Here is a 17,440-nt window from a genome sequence, read left to right on the forward strand (position 1 = left end):
AGGATATGCTGAGGAAGTAGTTGACATTAATAGAAATGATGGACATGTATGGTATTTGCCACATCATCCAGTGTTACATCCACGCAAGCCAGGAAAAGTACGAATTGTCTTTGACTGTGCAGCACGGTACCAAGGTACTTCATTAAACGATCGCGTTCACCAAGGCCCAGACCTTACAAACAAGTTGCTGTCAGTACTTCTCAAATTCAGACAAGAACCCATCGCTCTAAATGCAGATATTGAGAGCATGTTTTATCAGGTTAGGGTGCCGCCTCAAGATAGAGATGTGCTTCGCTTCCTGTGGTGGGAAGAAAACGATCCTGACAAGCCACCTAAACACTATCGCATGACTGCTCACCTGTTTGGAGGAGTCTGGAGCCCTAGTGCCGCCAACTTTGCTCTGCAACGAGTAGCAGAAGACAATCATGAAAAATTCACCGCTGACACTGTGGAAACAGTGAAACAAAATTTCTACGTAGACGACTGCCTTAAGTCAGTGCCAACGGAGGATGCTGCCATCAAACTTGCTTCACAGCTCCGTGTGATGCTTGCATGTGGAGGTTTCAAGTTAACCAAGTGGCTAAGCAATTCTAAAGAGGTGATGAAATCAATACCAGCTGAAGAATGGGCGAAGTCGTTAGATGAGGTAAATCTTGACCAAGAGGATCTACCATTCGAAAGAACACTCGGCGTGCTTTGGGATGTGGAAAAGGATTGTTTCACATTTGATGTCAAGGCAGTAGACAAACCTGCTACAAAGAGAGGAATACTAAGCACTACAAGTTCCATCTACGATCCGTTAGGATTTGTAAGTCCATTCATTCTCAAAGCAAAAGCAATCTTTCAAGAGTTGTGTCGCATAAAAGTTGACTGGGATGAAAAGATTCCAGTAGAAATAGCTGAACAGTGGCACAGATGGCTAAATGATCTGCCTATGTTGTCTGCACTAACAATTCCAAGATGTCTTAAGCCAACCTAAACACCGGCTGGACCTTCTTGGAAAGCGACTAAAGAAAGATCCAACTCTGCAGCAAAGGTATGTAGAAAGTATCTGTGACACACTGCAGAAAGGATATGCTGAGGAAGTAGTTGACATTAATAGAAATGATGGACATGTATGGTATTGACTGGGATGAAAAGATTCCAGTAGAAATAGCTGAACAGTGGCACAGATGGCTAAATGATCTGCCTATGTTGTCTGCACTAACAATTCCAAGATGTCTTAAGCCAACCTAAACACCGGCTGGACCTTCTTGGAAAGCGACTAAAGAAAGATCCAACTCTGCAGCAAAGGTATGTAGAAAGTATCTGTGACACACTGCAGAAAGGATATGCTGAGGTATCCTTTATTGGTTACATAGGCTGTTCAGCTAAAATGATCTCCAATGCCTTAAAATGGAGAGCAAAACCAGAGAGACGTGGAAGAAAACGGAAGACAACCATCAAAATGGATAGAAGAATAACCAGAATGGCAAAGGCTCAGCCAATGATCACCTCCAGGATGATCAAAGACAGTCTGGAGTTACATGTAAGTACTGTGACAGTTAGAAGACGTCTGTGTGAAGCTAATCTATTTTCAAGAATCCCCCGCAAAGTCCCTCTGTTAAAAAAAGGCATGTGCAGAAGAGGTTACAATTTGCCAAAGAACACATCAACTGGCCTAAAGAGAAATGGAGGAACATTTTGTGGACTGATGAGAGTAAAATTGTTCTTTTTGGGTCCAAGGGCCACAGGCAGTTTGTGAGACGACCCCCAAACTCTGAATTCAAGCCACAGTACACAGTGAAGACAGTGAAGCATGGAGGTGCAAGCATCATGATATGGGAATGTTTCTCCTACTATGGTGTTGGGCCTATTTATCGCATACCAGGGATCATGGATCAGTTTGCATATGTTAAAATACTTGAAGAGGTCATGTTGCCCTATGCTGAAGAGGACATGCCCTTGAAATGGTTGTTTCAACAAGACAATGACCCAAAACACACTAGTAAACAGGCAAAGTCTTGGTTCCAAAATGTTATGGAGTGGCCAGCTCAATCTCCAGACCTTAATCCAATTGAGAACTTGGAAATGTGAACCAAGAAATGTGAATGAATTGTGGAATGTTGTTAAAGAATCATGGAGTGGAATAACAGCTGAGAGGTGCCACAATTTGGTTGACTCCATGCCACACAGATGTCAAGCAGTTTTAAAAAACTGTGGTCATACAACTAAATATTAGTTTAGTGATTCACAGGATTGCTAAATCCCAGAAAAAAAATGGTTCTACAAAATAGTTTTGAGTTTGTACAGTCAAAGGTAGACACGGCTATTTTTTTGAACACACCCCTTTCAACTAATTGCCCAATTGCACAGCCGTAAGAGCGTGCATATCATGAATGCTGGGTCTTGTTTGTTTTCTGAGAATCTACTGAACCTACTGGTAACTTGTTTGCCACGTAGCAATAAAAAATATACTAAAAACCTTGATTATTCTGGTTAGTCACATTGTACTGCTATTATTTTGAACAAGACTGTAGGTGACAATACTCTTTGGATTCAACCAAACAATACGCAACTCAACTTGATAGAATTACTTTTCTGACCCTGACATGTGCAGTGCGAACCGCAAATTCTCCTGTGACGTGAACCGTGAAGGGGTCTATAGTTTACACATGATCTTTTGAAGGAAATTTCGTTTGACTGGAGCTGGACAGGACACATTTAATGTGCGTACAGAAATCTGCTTACTTAAGCGCCTTTTTGCGTTTAAATTGTTTTAAATAACTTGAATGTTAACATTTTCAAGCCTAGAAACACGTGCAAATGATAAACGTTCCCTATTTAAATGTGCATATTAATCCGCGAATCGAATGCGAGCCAAACCGCTTGTTTGCCAACTGCGGTCCATCACAGCACTACACAATAGCATACAGAACATACCTGGGAGGCTAAATTAACATAACAAACCAATGAAAATCAAGTTCACCGAGCTCCTCATTCCACATCACTGAATCCATTGAATTACAAAAGTACAGGAGCAGCATATAGCGGAGTCTCGCGGCTGTAGACGGTAATGTTGTCTCTTGGGTCATGTTAGTCAGTATGAATGAATTTTGACGTACGAGTCACACCACCAGCCAAACTATGAAAAAAAGTGTGACTTATAGTCCGGAAAATACGTCATTGATGGTTGAAGAAAATTCATAAAAAATGTCATTGAGAGACATGAGTGGAAAATAAACTAAAATCCATTAGATTAGGGCTGGGCGATAAAACAATATTGATATGTATCATCGATACACCTTTATCGAAAGCAAAAACGTTCGATTTGACGCCTGTTAATGCAATACTAAAAAGACTACATTGCATCCTTGTTCCTAAACATTAAACAAAACTATTTTATGCCCTGATAAAAGTGAGTGTCGTGAGTAACAAGCAAACAGCCATTAACAAGTGTTGCTCTGGGGTTCGGTTGCACCATCGCCATGTGACAGGAAAAGCACAAAAACATGTAAAAAAGTGCTGTGGAAGGAAATGTTAGCTCGCCTGTGTGGTAGTTCTTTTTTTGCGTCTCACTAGCAACAGAACAATGTTGTCTGTAAGATGTGCAAAAAAAAAACATTCTGACAAAAACCGACAAAATGAGCTAACGAGCAACTTATTTAACCACCTAGGGCTGGGTATATTTCTTTTCTACGTCTGCCTCGCGCGGGCACGCGTCAGCGCAGCTTTCAAAGTATATTCACTGCGGCTACGCATGGATGGTCATGTTGACACAGCGCTGTTGTATGCATACTGTATGTGCACTGTCAGCACGGTCTAAAATTTTGAACAGTGCACAGACGACAGCGAACCCTCCTGATGACGAAAATGACGTCATGCGGAAGGCGCACGTACGCAAATGTCCATAGTATACCATCTCGAATAAACTGTATGCCGTCTACATCTACCGCAACACGACAAACAACCCACAAGGGATGCCTTATAAACACTTATAATACAATAGAATACTATACAGTTGGCCAATTATTTCTGCCTCAAAATATTTTTACTGAACTGGATTGGATCTATTTAACATTCAACTGACCAACATAAAAAGATAGGAACACATTTAAAATTTTGGCGATTTTATGGTCTTTTTCTGATATTTTGAAAAAGCCCAGACTGCAGACATTTTTCCAAAATACTCTTACTTAAACCCAAGGGTGTAACTTTGGTTTGAGAAGTGGGGGGCACAAAATGGGGGGGGGGGTTGACTTAAATCCCATTCCCTGAATTTAAATACGTTTAGGGACTATGGTAATACAAAATAAAGCAAATAATTATTATAATGATAAATTCTGCCGAGAAGAATATGCTACTAAACTATGTAAAGATTTATTTGTGGTTTACTGTTTTGCACATAAAATCACCCTATATAATGTAAAGAACATGTGAAAATATAAACTTGATTATTGCATACATTTTGATTGATTTCTAAGCTGTTACAAGGTGAGAAGCTTTAATACAGCAGGGAAATTAGTATTTGACACATCAACATTTTTATCAGTGAGGGGATTTCTAAGTGGGATATTGACACAAAATTTCCACCAGATATAGCCATCAAGCCAAATATTGAATTCTTACAAAGAAATCAGAACATTTAAGTACACAAGCCGAGTCACAACAAATAAAGTGAAATGACACAGGGAACAAGTACTGAACACACTTTATTTAATACTTTGTAGAAAAGCCTTTGTTGGTGATCACAGCTTCTAGACGCCTCTTGTTTGGAGAGACCAGTCGTCTGCATTGCTCAGGAGTGATTCTGCCCCATTCTTCCACACAAATGGTCTATAAATCTTAAAGGTTCCTTGGGCCTCTTTTATGAACGTTGGTCTTCAGTTTTCTCCATTTTCTATGGGATTTACGTCAGGTGATTGACTGGGTCATTCAATCAACTTGATTTTCTTTCTTTGAAACCACTTCATTGTTTCCTTGGCCTGGTGTTTGTGCCCCCTCTTTTTATCCAGAATATCTTTCCTGTATGCCTCCTGGGTAATGAGAAGCATTTAAAGGCCATCAATTAAGACTAAAGCAGCTGATATCAATTAGTACTGATAGGGGGCAGGGTTTCTCTCTCAATACTGACAGATTTCATGTGATCATCTGGCTTTCTATGCCATTTTGCACCTTGTTCTCTTCATGTGTTCAATACTTATTCCCTGTGTCATTTAACTTTATTTATTATGACTCAACTTGTATACTTAAATGTTCTGATTTCTTTGTATGAATTCAATGATGGCTGTATCTGGTGGAAATTTTGTGTCAATAGCCCACTTAAAAATCCAATTGTTAAAATGCTGATGTGTCAAATACTTATTTTCCCTGCTAAAAACTCAGAGTAAAGACAAGGCGGAGCGAGGGAGAGGGGGACCAATTGAGGGTGTTGCGCATCGGTATTGGCCTTTCTCACGCTATTGCCGATGGTTTCAAATTCATCAAAAATCGGCCATTTTGAATGGTCATGCATCATTTCCTCAGTTGCCGCTGAGACAGGAGAACTACAGATTTCAGTGTTGCACTTTCTTCTTTCAATGATTTAAAAATCATCATTTTGCATCATTGAAAGAAGGAAGTCCAATATCTTTGTTGAGGGGTGAGACTACAAACACCCTTTTTCTCGGTCAAATAGGCACCAAATTCTAAATGTATGTTACATTTTGACTACAAATATGACGAACTTTCAATAAAGATTAATGTTTCTATAGGTGAAATGCTCCTTTAAATGCAAAGCACCCATTGGCAAGGCACATGAAACAAGCTGTTGTCATTCAATTCAAGTTTAATTCAATTTTATTTATATAGCGCTTTTCACAATACTTAATTGTTTCAAAGCAGCTTTACATTAATAGAAGCAGTAAAAGCACAGAAAAACGACAGATAGCACAACATAATACACAATAGCATTAAGCAGTCAAATTTGCTGCAGCTATGACTCAACATTATGAGCGAGTGGGGGTTGGGTGCGTTCATGACTCGTTCAGAAATCACGGAAGGGAGAGGTAGGGGAGGAGTTGGCTACGCTCCGTTTGTTTGACAACACTTCGAACGTCAATCTAAAATGTTTTTTATTACTCTGGTTTATCAATATGAACTATTTACTGTCTCCATTTTAGATATGATGGAAGTGAAAGAGGAGAGTCAAGCTGAAGTGGATGAAAAACATCAGATTGTAAAAATAAACCATAATGTTTCACCGAAAGAAACTCTGAAGACAGAAGACATAAAGTGTGAAAATAGTTTCAGTGAAGATGAACGCCCTGAAGATCACAAGAGGACTCACAGTGAGGAGAAACCTTTAACATGTCAACAGTGTGGAAAGAGTTTCAGAAGAAAAGATCACCTTAACATACATGTGAGGGTTCACAGTGAGGAGAAACCTTTCACATGTCAACAGTGTGGAAAGAGTTTCAGAAGAAAAGATAACCTTAAAGCACACATGAGGATTCACAGCGAAAATAAAAGACACCCATGCCATCAGTGTGGAAAGGGTTTCACCTCTCAATCGAGCCTTAACCGGCACAGGAAAACTCACAGTGGGGAAAAGCTTTCCAGATACAAGTAAACTTAAGATACACATGATGATTCACACAGGAGAGAAACCATTCACGTGTCATCTGTGTGGAAGGAGTTTCATAAAAAAATGTGACCTTAATGTACACCTAAGAATTCACACTGGAGAGAAACCATACGTGTGTCAACAGTGTGGAAAGAGTTTCGGGACAAAAACAAACCATAATGTACATTTGATCACTCACACTAAAGAGAAACCGTTCACATGCCATGAGTGTAAAAAATGTTTCAAAAATAAATGTAACCTTATAACACACATGAGAAGTCACACTGGAGAGAAACCTTACATATGTCTTCAGTGTGAAAAGGGTTTCACAAGTGAAATCAGTCTTAAGAGACACATGACAATTCACACCGCAGAAAAACCGTTCACATGTCAACAGTGTGGAAAGAGTTTTAGAATAAGAGCTGACCTTAATGTACACGTGAGAATTCACACTGGGTATAAACCATATGTGTGTCATCACTGTGGAAAGAGTTTTGTAAAGAATTGTAACCTTAATGAACACCTAAGAATTCACACTGGAGAGAAACCACACGGGTGCCATCACTGTGAAAAAAGTTTTATAACTGCAGGTGAACTTAAGCAACACATGAGGTCTCACACTGGAGAGAAACCTTACACTTGTCATCACTGTGGAAAGAGTTTCTCTACTGAAAGTAACCTTAAGATACATGCAAGAATTCACACTGGAGAGAGACCTTACACATGCCGTGATTGTGAAAAGAGTTTCAAAACGAAAGCTAACCTTAACAAACACATGAGAATCCACACTTGATAAAATTCATTAATGTGTCAACAGTGTGGATATGGCAACAAAGTTTAGAAATCAGCTGAGGTCTTATTAATAAACTGCACACAAAAGCCAAAAATGGTGTACGGCAAAAAAGATGGAGGCCGATTCTCAATCTGCGTTCTTGTCTGTTCTTGTGTTCGTGTGAAACGTCATTAGTTGCGGCCCAAGTACTGTTCCAATTCCAAGTTCACATCAAGTCAAGTTCACATAACATCTCAGGATGTGTTCTTGATCTGCTCATTTTATCGAGGATGCATCAGAAGGTGACTTGTGTGGACTTACAACAGCCAAATTTCTCAGAATGCATTTCGCGGCAGTGGAGCTTAATACCTGCACAATATTCAAAATATTACTCTTTCTGTGTCATAAAATGTAGCCGTTTAGTCAAGAATATAGATGAATAATCTTCAGATCTGTGATCAGTTTTCTCTGACAATTTTGGATATTTGAGTTCAAGTTGATCAGTGGTTGTGTTTAATACCGTATTTCATTTTGTAATAAATGTATTAATCAGCGTATTGCACGTATTGGATAGATTGAATGACGACCTCAAGTATGCTGCTGTTCATTTGCAATATAACCGGACTTGCGTCCTACCGTCCTCTGGAGTTCGTTCTTCTAAGTCTGAACTTGCAAGTTCGAACTACGAAGGACAAAGTCAGAACTTTCAAGTAAACTAAAGCATGAAATAAATGTATTATGAATCTGTAAATTCTAGTATAATGTGGGTTTATTATCAGCAATGAACTAATGATGGTTATCATTCACACACAGACGCGCACCAGAGGTTGCGTTAGACATTTTCACAAAAAAAATTTGGCCATCACTTCTCAGTCATTTCATGTTTTAATGAATTGTTTTCGTTCACATGTTTATTTCTAGGTTCTTGCCCCCTTTTGTCTCAAAATGTTATGTGCCCCTCTCCAATAATAGTAAATAATAATGATTATTATTATAATAAATAACAATGTGCATCTATATACAACTGCCACTAACAATAATAATACAAACAATTATTTAAATATTTTTGATCTATTGGCGGAGCTGTAGGGCTAGGCGGAGTTTCCTTTGCAGCACACGCTATGCAGCAGGTAGCTACACGAACAGAAGGTAAGCTAATATGGAAAATGTACATTTATCCTACATGCTGCTACTGTAAAGGTTGCGACAGCATGCGAGTTATGCTTAACTAATTGGTAGAACTCGATTTCAGCTGCTTTCTGAAAATGTTGTTCAATTTGTTTTTATCCAAGGTCAATGTACATCACATGATATTAGTTTGGAGAAATGTATCTAGTGAAATGAAATCTAAGAACATGTATATCTTGTATATACCATGTGTCGCAAGTTATTAAAATGAAAATCGGTCCATATCTGTCAAATTAAATATGACCCTCATTTGCTGTAAATGAGAAAAATCTCATGCATGGTTTTCATGAAAGCACTTTGTAACAGTTCCCTGTTACTTATCTACCAAGGAGTACTCTCAATGCAGCTATGTAATCACTGAACTGAGCAGTAGGGGGCGATCTGTCCAGGTGAATCCTATTTAAGGTAACAAAGAAGTCGTCAAGCAGGAAGTCTGTGGCTGTTTCCCAATATGCGTTCTTCAGCAATCTTGCATCCTTGTGTCCTCGCTCTACGTCATCATTAACAGTCGAAGCTCAATTCTAATTCTCAAGAACACAAGTACAGACGACGCATGAAAATACCCGGATGTGTTCTTGATATCAAGGATGCATCGAGTGCAGACTTGCACGCTGAAATCTGGGGAGGTCAGGTGACCAACAGGAAGATCGCATACATCTCAATTCTCAAAAGTGCGTTCTGTGTTCTCACGACCTTCTGAGTTCATTCTTCCAAGGTCGCTTGGCAAGACCAGTCTTCACAAGAACACAAGTTCACTCTTTGCATTCTTGGAATTGAAAAACAGCCTCAATGTCAAGGAAGGATCCTCGGAAGCCAGAATTTCCAGGATGCTACGTCATCGACATCTGTCGAAGGACTGTTCCAATGTCGAGGATCCTCGGAATTGCAACAAAGGACTGAGTCCTTCGTTCAAAAAAAACCAAAATACCGGAAAGGATGCATATGTGTTAGGGGTGGAACGGTACACAGAAGTCATGATTCGGTTCGTTCCTCGGTTCAGATGTCACAGTTCGGTTCAATTTCGGTACAATGGGGGGAAAGCAAAACAAAAATGCAGCAGGAAAATTTTTTTAGTACTTAAGATAATCTTTAAAATATAGATGTCCTTTATCGGTCTTATTGTGAGATGTCATGAATATGAACTGAAATGCATTTAACATTCTATCTCGAATAACAAAAATGTATAAACTTGTACTCATCTTTCATACAAAGATGGGTTTCAAATGTATTACAAGTTACCTAAATACATTTTTAATTTACATTTTAACACATTTATTTCATACTAAAGAACAAAAAAAATGTAGGCTTGTAGGATGCATTAATAGGTGTGTACGACTTCATGAGGTGCTGCAAGAAACGACAAGTGGATGACGTCAGAGTAACGCAAGAGCGATTTGAAATCAGCCTCCTCCGCAAGATTTCTCACGCTACTCTGACGATGATGACGCTGCGTAAAGTTGAGCACACTTAAAAAACTGAATGCAGCTGAACTCGACAGAAGTGCCCTGCATATGCCTGCACTTCGTCTATTAATTGTATATAGCAGGACAATGTATCTCCTACTTCTTAGCATGCAAAATACAAAGTGTGGCGTGTGAGCTTACTGAAATGCATGTGTCTCATGGTGAATGCGTGAGACTTGAGAGCCCTGATTAGATGTATTTCCACTCACATACCCAACAACTGCTGAACAACGCCGACACCCAGTCCTCGTCTTTTCCACCACTCTCTCGCCTGTACTACTGTTAATTGCTGGAAAACCAACGTTTTCCAAACTTGCGATCTTAAACAGGCCGGCGGATCCTCATCACCACTTGCCATACTCGCTGTCGCTGCTACTTAACTCACTCACTCACTCACTCACTAGACCGTCAACCTGACAAAATTCGGTTTGAAACTAATACATGTACCGTTCCCCTAATATGTGTATCCTTCGCGCTCTCGAATCACCCACAATCCTATCCGCCCAGCGCCGAAAGCACACCTTTTTACTGAAGTAATGACGCAATGACGTGCACTTGCTAGCCCAGTGTTTCCCAATCCTGGTCCTCTAGGCCCCCCTCCCAGAAAGTTTTAAATGTCTCCTTATTTAAGACACCTGATTTAACTCATCAGCTTGTTAGGGAGACATGTTTACCATTTTGAAAGGAGGCTGATAAGTTGAAACAGGTGTGTTAAATAAGGAGACATCTTAAACTTTGTGGAAGGGGGGCCTCGAGGACCAGCATTGGGAAACACTGTGCTAGCCTGTTCCATTTACGTGTTCTCCAAATTCTAAAGAGGAGCCTCGTCTAGCCTCTGAAGGAAGTGACTTGTAAGGACTAGTCCTGCCAAGGAAGTATCCTTGACATTGAGAAACAGCCTCTATCTCCTTTAGAGCAGCTTACCTCATGGTGGTTTGGGCCTTTGTACCCTGGATGAGGAACTTAATAGTTCTAGACTCAATCGTAAGTAGCTGACCATGGTGTGTAATATGTAAATTTTAAGTGTTTGTAACACATGGACATGGTTATGGTTTATTTATGTAAATGATGTTTTTTTTTGCAGAGGGTTTGTGTTCTAAGCATGGTGGATTTAATACCAGCTTAAACATCTGAGAAGTGTGGAGTTGGTTTACATCATTCTCTAAACATCCACAACGTTGGACTTTAAAGTTTGACATCAAAACTCTTTATGGTGGAATGTTTGTCATGAACATTAGGACATTCAGGTACTGTTTTTCTACATTTGACGACTATGGATGTTTGATTGCTTTACCAAGACTATGCAAAGAAGAAGTTTATAAGATAAGGCAAACTAAAGACAGTACATTTGGGGGACAGATTGCTTTATTGTACAGTGGGATTGTTGGTGTTGTGATTGTCGGTTTGTATATACTGGTTAACTCTTTAATAGACTTGGCTCATAAGTTACATAATTTGGCCCCCGAACGGGGACCTAAACCCTGGACCCTCAGATTTAATTTATGTAACAGTTCCCTTTTACTTATGTACCAAGGAGCACTCTCAATGCAGCTATGTAATCACTTACCTGAGCAGTAGGTGGCGATCTGTCCAGGTGAACTGTATATAAGGTAACAAAGAAGTCATGTAGGAAGTCTCTATCTCCTTTGGAGCAGCTCACCTCATGGGGCCTGTCCCAAATGGCACACTCCGGACTTGTGGACCTCCTTAGAGTCGACATTTTGATGACATCATGTAGCGCAGACCCTAGGGACCCTTGACGCGAGTTGTGTTTTGGGACAGACTCGAGCGTCACGCCGGAAATAGGAAGAGAAGTTGCTCATCAGTGTGAACTCCTCCCTTCCGTTGTCTGATTGGTTTGATTTCTCTTTCGCAAGGACTTCTGTGTTGATAGAGTGCGCAAAGCCTGCTGCAGTGCGCATCACGGTTTCAAAGGGGGCGCTGATGAGCACACTTCGGAGTGTAAAAATGTCAGATGGGACACCCTTCAGACTCTTAAACTACGCGAGCATGCGCAATTTAAGGCTACAAGACCACAAGTCTACATGAAGTGCGGCATTTTGGACAGCGCCATGGTGGTTTGAGCCTTTGTACCCTGGTTGAGGCGTGCATGTTTGGAAACATATTGATTGATTGATTTTATGTTTACTTCTATTTTCTTCATTTAAATATCCAGTTCATTAAAGGAATAGTCTACCTTTTTTCCATATTAAACTATGTTACTACCTCAACTTAGACGAATTAATACATATCTATATTTTTTCAATGCGTGCACTATACAGCGCATCGTGAATGTGTTAGCATTTAGCCTAGCCCCATTCATTCCTATGGTACCAAACAGGGAAGCCACCAAACACAACGTCATGATGGAATTCACATACACTTGGGTTTTTCGTTAAATAATTAGCTTATAAAGTGCACGTTTCAAACCACGTTTCAAAAAATGTGTGCAAAAATGTGCCGTTTTGGGTGTGTCCTTTAAAATGCAAATTAACTGATGAAGTGCAAACACTGATCACAATTTTAACATGTTCTAATAAATTATTTATATGGTATTTTGAGAAGGCAAAATCATTAACACATTCAGGACAGGAACTACAAAAACTTATAATGTTAGGCAGTAATCTGCATGGCCCGTATGAACTCCCAGTAATGTCTGGGCATACTCCAGATTAGATGGCACACATGGTGTCCTTGGGTATCTCCATCCAGACCCTGATCACAGCATAAGTGAGCTCCTGTCTGTGGTGCTACTTGATGGATTGGAGACAATGAGATCCCAAAAGTTTTTTTATTGAATTAGGGTGTGGGGAATGTGACGGCCAGTCAATGGCATCAATGCCTTCATGGTCCAGAAACTGCCTACAGACTATAGCCACATGAGGTTGGGCATTATCATACACAGGGCGAGCACTGCACTTATGCGCTGCACCAGCATAAGATCTGACAATAAATCTAAAGATTTCATCCCGATACTTCATAGCACAAAGAGGTCTGTAATACCTCTGAGAATGGTCCTTCCCAGACCATCCTTGCTGTTGCTTCTCCAACGTACCTGTTTTCAATTGTATTTGCACCAAAACAAGTAAAAATGTTTAGAATCACTTATGCTTCCTTACAGGGTTGATTAATATTAAAGAAGGTAAACTGACTTGGTGTTAATCTGTGATGATGATGATATATATGTATATATTTAATTCAATTCAGCTTTTCACACGTTTGTTGCTATTTCTAATCGCAATCATATCTTGTGATTTGATCATATTTGCCTGTTCAGCACAAAGTTTGCATGTTTTATCGCCTCAACTGTCTGTTACTGCAGGATCATTCATTAATCTGCTTCATGTGATGTTGAACATGTAAAACAGTCTTTAGTTCTGTCACATCTGGAGTACTGCCCAGTAATTTGGTCCAATGCTGGACAGGGACATCTGAAAAAATTACAAATCGTTCAAAACAGAGTTGCAAGGGTAGCCCTTGGTTGCTCTTTTCGCACTAGTGTGGATAAAATGCATATCTGTTTGGGTTGGCTAAAGGTGAAGGACCAACTTAGGTCTTCTATGTTATATGCATAATGCTCTATTTAAAAATAATCCAAAATCTTTTGTAGATAAATTGGTTTTTAGTGGGTTTTGTCATGGACATGTAACACGTCAGGTGAGCTCAGGTGTGTTAGTGGTTCCATCTGCAAGGTCCAATTGTATGATAAGCAGTGGCGGTCCTGGCTAGATTTACGCCCTGGGCAAACCATCCCTTGGCCGCCCCCAGAAAAAAAAGAATTACCCCCAAACCCCGCCACCAACATGTATTATTTTGTTATATATAATGTTAAATACATAAAGGTAGCAAGAACAGAGAAAAACATGTAATACAGTATAAACACCCACTCTTGCACACGCAGGCGCGCACACACACCGTTGCTGCTGTGTATCTGACTCCTCATTTTGGCCAGTGGGTGCTCTAGCTCTAAAATATTTCAGAAGTGCCCCTGAATTTACAATTAAGAAACAATTATGTAAGTTAGATACACTTATTTCACACATGCATCAGTTACCCAATTAAAATGACCATAATACACATTTTATAGTATTTGTTAACATCCTATAAACTAAGCATACACTACAAATTATTTAAAAAGCTATATCACTGTAGCTTACAAAATGCCATGTCAATGTATATTAGAAGTTATTTAAGTTGACACATATAGCGTAAAGCAATAAAAAATGACACAGTCAGGAGGTCTGTGTGAATTTGCACTTTTTGTGTTGCACACACAAACTAGACTGTGTTGCCTATAGAGTGAATTTAGTTGCATGACATGATGCCTCAATTCTAATAGTTGCTAGTTTAGCAAAACTAAAACCAAATACAGTCGTATTCTGTGGCTAATAGCAAGAGTGCGAGGCTAATATAAATAGCCTATTTCCTACTGTCACTCACAGAAATCGGCATACCTTTATCTTTTGCCCGTTTCTCCTCATCTTCTTTTCCTGAACCGGGCAACTGAGATGGCTACTTTTGTCTTTTAATTTGATCCATGATGATGAAGATGAAGACTCGACATCATTAACTTTGCATTACATTTTGCCAACAACAACGTCCGTTTTACCCGTCAATCAAACGGAGTCACGTGACGTGAGTCACGTAGATGAGTCTACAGAATTTTTTCACATAACCCAATTAATTACATGTTTGTAGGTATGTGGGTCTATGTTAATTTTAGGAATGAAAAATACAATTTACTTGGAAGCAGACGCAGCAGTTTGTGTTGTGTGGCCTCTGGCCTGGGATCAGTCAATCCCTCGCTCGCCCCCTTAAGGCGAGCGAGGGACTTGCAGTCGCAAGTTGATTCCCCGCCCACCTCACCCGTGCCTCTTCTGACACGCACACAACTGTGTTTCTCAGCACTAACTTGACATGGAAATGAGCGTTTTATATATATATAATTTTTTAGGGCGCTCGTGCGCCCTCACATAGATTGCGCCCTGGGCATTCGCCCACATTGCCCATAGCAAAAACCGGCCCTGATGATAAGAACAGTATCAGTTAGATCGGCATCTGCTTGGAATAAATTGGACTTAAGAATGCATATATCCAACATATGTCATTTTAAGAAAACTTTAAAACAGATTACAATTAATAGTCTGATATACCAGCTAATTTGTGACTGTTATAGGTAATAATATTTTTAAATGCTGTATGTGTGTCAATGTGTATATGTGGACAAAAGTATACATGTGGTTATGTTATATGTATGTTAAACCCAGCGATGCCACAGTTACTTTGAAAAAGTAATCTGATTACTGATTACTGATTACTCCTTTAAAAAGTAACTAAGTTACTTTACAGATTACTTGATTTTAAAAGTAACTAAGTTAGATTACAAGTTACTTTGTTAGTTACATTCCAGTAGCTGCCAACACCCCCACTGCCTCAACATTAAAAATGACAACCGGTTTTGCCAACACTCACTTTATTGGAAGTGCATTTTTAACAGTAACGTCAACAATGTATCTCCTGACATTTTAAGTTGAACTGTTGTGTTTTAAAAAACTAATATATATATATATATGAGTCTTTCTTGACTTCACTTAACATAAATAGGGAAGAGCAGGGGCCATTTTCAGAAAAAAAATAATTTTAAAAGCTAATGTTTTAGACAGAGATATATTTTTGCTGTGGTCAATAACTCACAAGTGTGGTCTATCAAAACCAGCTGGAATTTTGAACAAATGTAAAACGACTTCTGTATAATTTCACTTTAAACAAGAGTAGTGAATTGTTACACAATAGATTTTTGTGTTACACTTGTTTTTATTAAATATATATGATTATGACCTCTTTAATGTGTAACTGCAAACTTATTTTGTCATTTATCTTTGTAAAAAATAATTAAATTAAATTTTTATTTTAAATTTCAGTTTTATCAAATGTTTCAAAAGCAACCAACAGTACAAACTTAAATTGCTGAGACAAAAAAAAATTCAATAGTTTGAACACTATGAAAATAAAATTAAATCAAATTAGAATAATATAAATTTTTTTTTAACATATTATACACAGTATTAGCAGCGGGACAAAACTAACAAGTGTTCCTTTTGACCCGACAGGATCTACTCACAAAATAAAGTAAGTACTCGACTTACTTTTATTTTGAAAAACTGAGAAGTCTTCAGGATGTTATATAGTAAATACCTTGTAGATTTATCAGTATTGTAACACACGAGAAACACAACGCGTTGTAAGAAAAAAAGACCGCTTTTGGAATTTACTTATGATGGTTGAAAACACAGTTCCGGATCTACACGTGGAAATCGGTGAGTAAATAACGCGATATTTGTCAACTCTTTCAGAGGTTATGTGCTAATATGCTGTCATAATGAGACGCAGATGTTATCAGGGCTCGGAGAAAATCGCTTTGTTACTTTCGTTCTTCAACTCTCCCACACTTACTGGTTTTGCACTGAAGTCCAGCTTTTGTTGTTTGGGTAGTGGATGACCTCCTGCTCACTGCTTTGCACCACCGGGTGGGACTTGCTCTTAGTTTGACTGTCTGTGCCGTGCCGCGACTCCAAATGTTTTTTTTTTTAATATGACGTAGTGTTTTTGTAGCTGCATCTCTCTTCTCTCTCTATTGTACGTTGTTTACGTTTGTGTCGCTTACACGTGACCTGAATTGTCCTCGTGCTGAAAACGTGACTTGTCGCACACCTGACTTCACTTCCCGAGACGCAAGAAGAAATATACAAGAAAATATACATTTAACTAAGGAAAATTTCAAAAATAGTAACGCACAGTGAATTGGATAAGTAACTTTAATCTGATTACTGGTTTGGAAATATTAACGCGTTAGATTACTCGTTACTAAAAAAAGTGGTCAAATTAGAGTAACGCGTTACTAAGTAACGCGTTACCGGCATCACTGGTTAAACCTATGTGTGTTACACTTGGTGTATTTTAATTGTACATATGTTTTAGCACTTTTTGGGCCCCAGGAAGACTAGCAACCACATTGTGAAAGCTAATGGGGACCCAAATAAATAAACAAATAAACAAATCCGGTATCAGATATATATATGTAACATATAAAAGAAACATCATACTAATACTGTGTTTGACCCCCTTTCACCTTCAGAACTGCCTTAATTCTGTAAGACAATTTCCTGAATAAAGGACACAGCATGAGTTCGCCATGTGAGCCCGGGAAACCAACTCTCCACGATTCACAGTGGACTTCCTACCGAAAGCACATTTGGTTTTTAAAGATCACACCTTAGGGCATCATACATTTGTATTCTCGTTCTCTCTGTATGAAATGCCACGTTCTACATGCACAAAGAATCTAAAACTGATCTTATTTGTTTTTCATTGAAATATCTCATTGCAAGTGGTTACAATGGTCTCACTCATATAACAACAGAATTCAATGTTAAA

At 39.0% G+C, this 17,440-nt stretch overlaps 3 protein-coding genes across 5 annotated transcripts in view; 2 read left to right on the top strand and 1 right to left on the bottom strand.

The window, feature by feature from the left end:
* The window catches only part of LOC129422537 (uncharacterized), a 681,876-nt gene that overhangs the window by 623,718 nt on the left and 40,718 nt on the right, over positions 1–17,440 (top strand). The window lies entirely within an intron of this gene.
* The window catches only part of LOC129422851 (uncharacterized), a 469,570-nt gene that overhangs the window by 44,508 nt on the left and 407,622 nt on the right, over positions 1–17,440 (bottom strand). The gene's annotated exons all lie outside the window — the stretch shown is intronic.
* LOC141350790 (uncharacterized) lies at positions 6,396–10,045 on the top strand. The gene has a single exon (XM_073856616.1). It carries the CDS (start codon positions 6,603–6,605, stop codon positions 7,374–7,376), a length of 774 nt encoding a protein of 257 aa, XP_073712717.1. The 5' UTR covers positions 6,396–6,602; the 3' UTR covers positions 7,377–10,045.

Source organism: Misgurnus anguillicaudatus, chromosome 19 (genome assembly GCF_027580225.2).
Source record: "Misgurnus anguillicaudatus chromosome 19, ASM2758022v2, whole genome shotgun sequence".
NCBI classification, from domain to species: domain Eukaryota; kingdom Metazoa; phylum Chordata; class Actinopteri; order Cypriniformes; family Cobitidae; genus Misgurnus; species Misgurnus anguillicaudatus.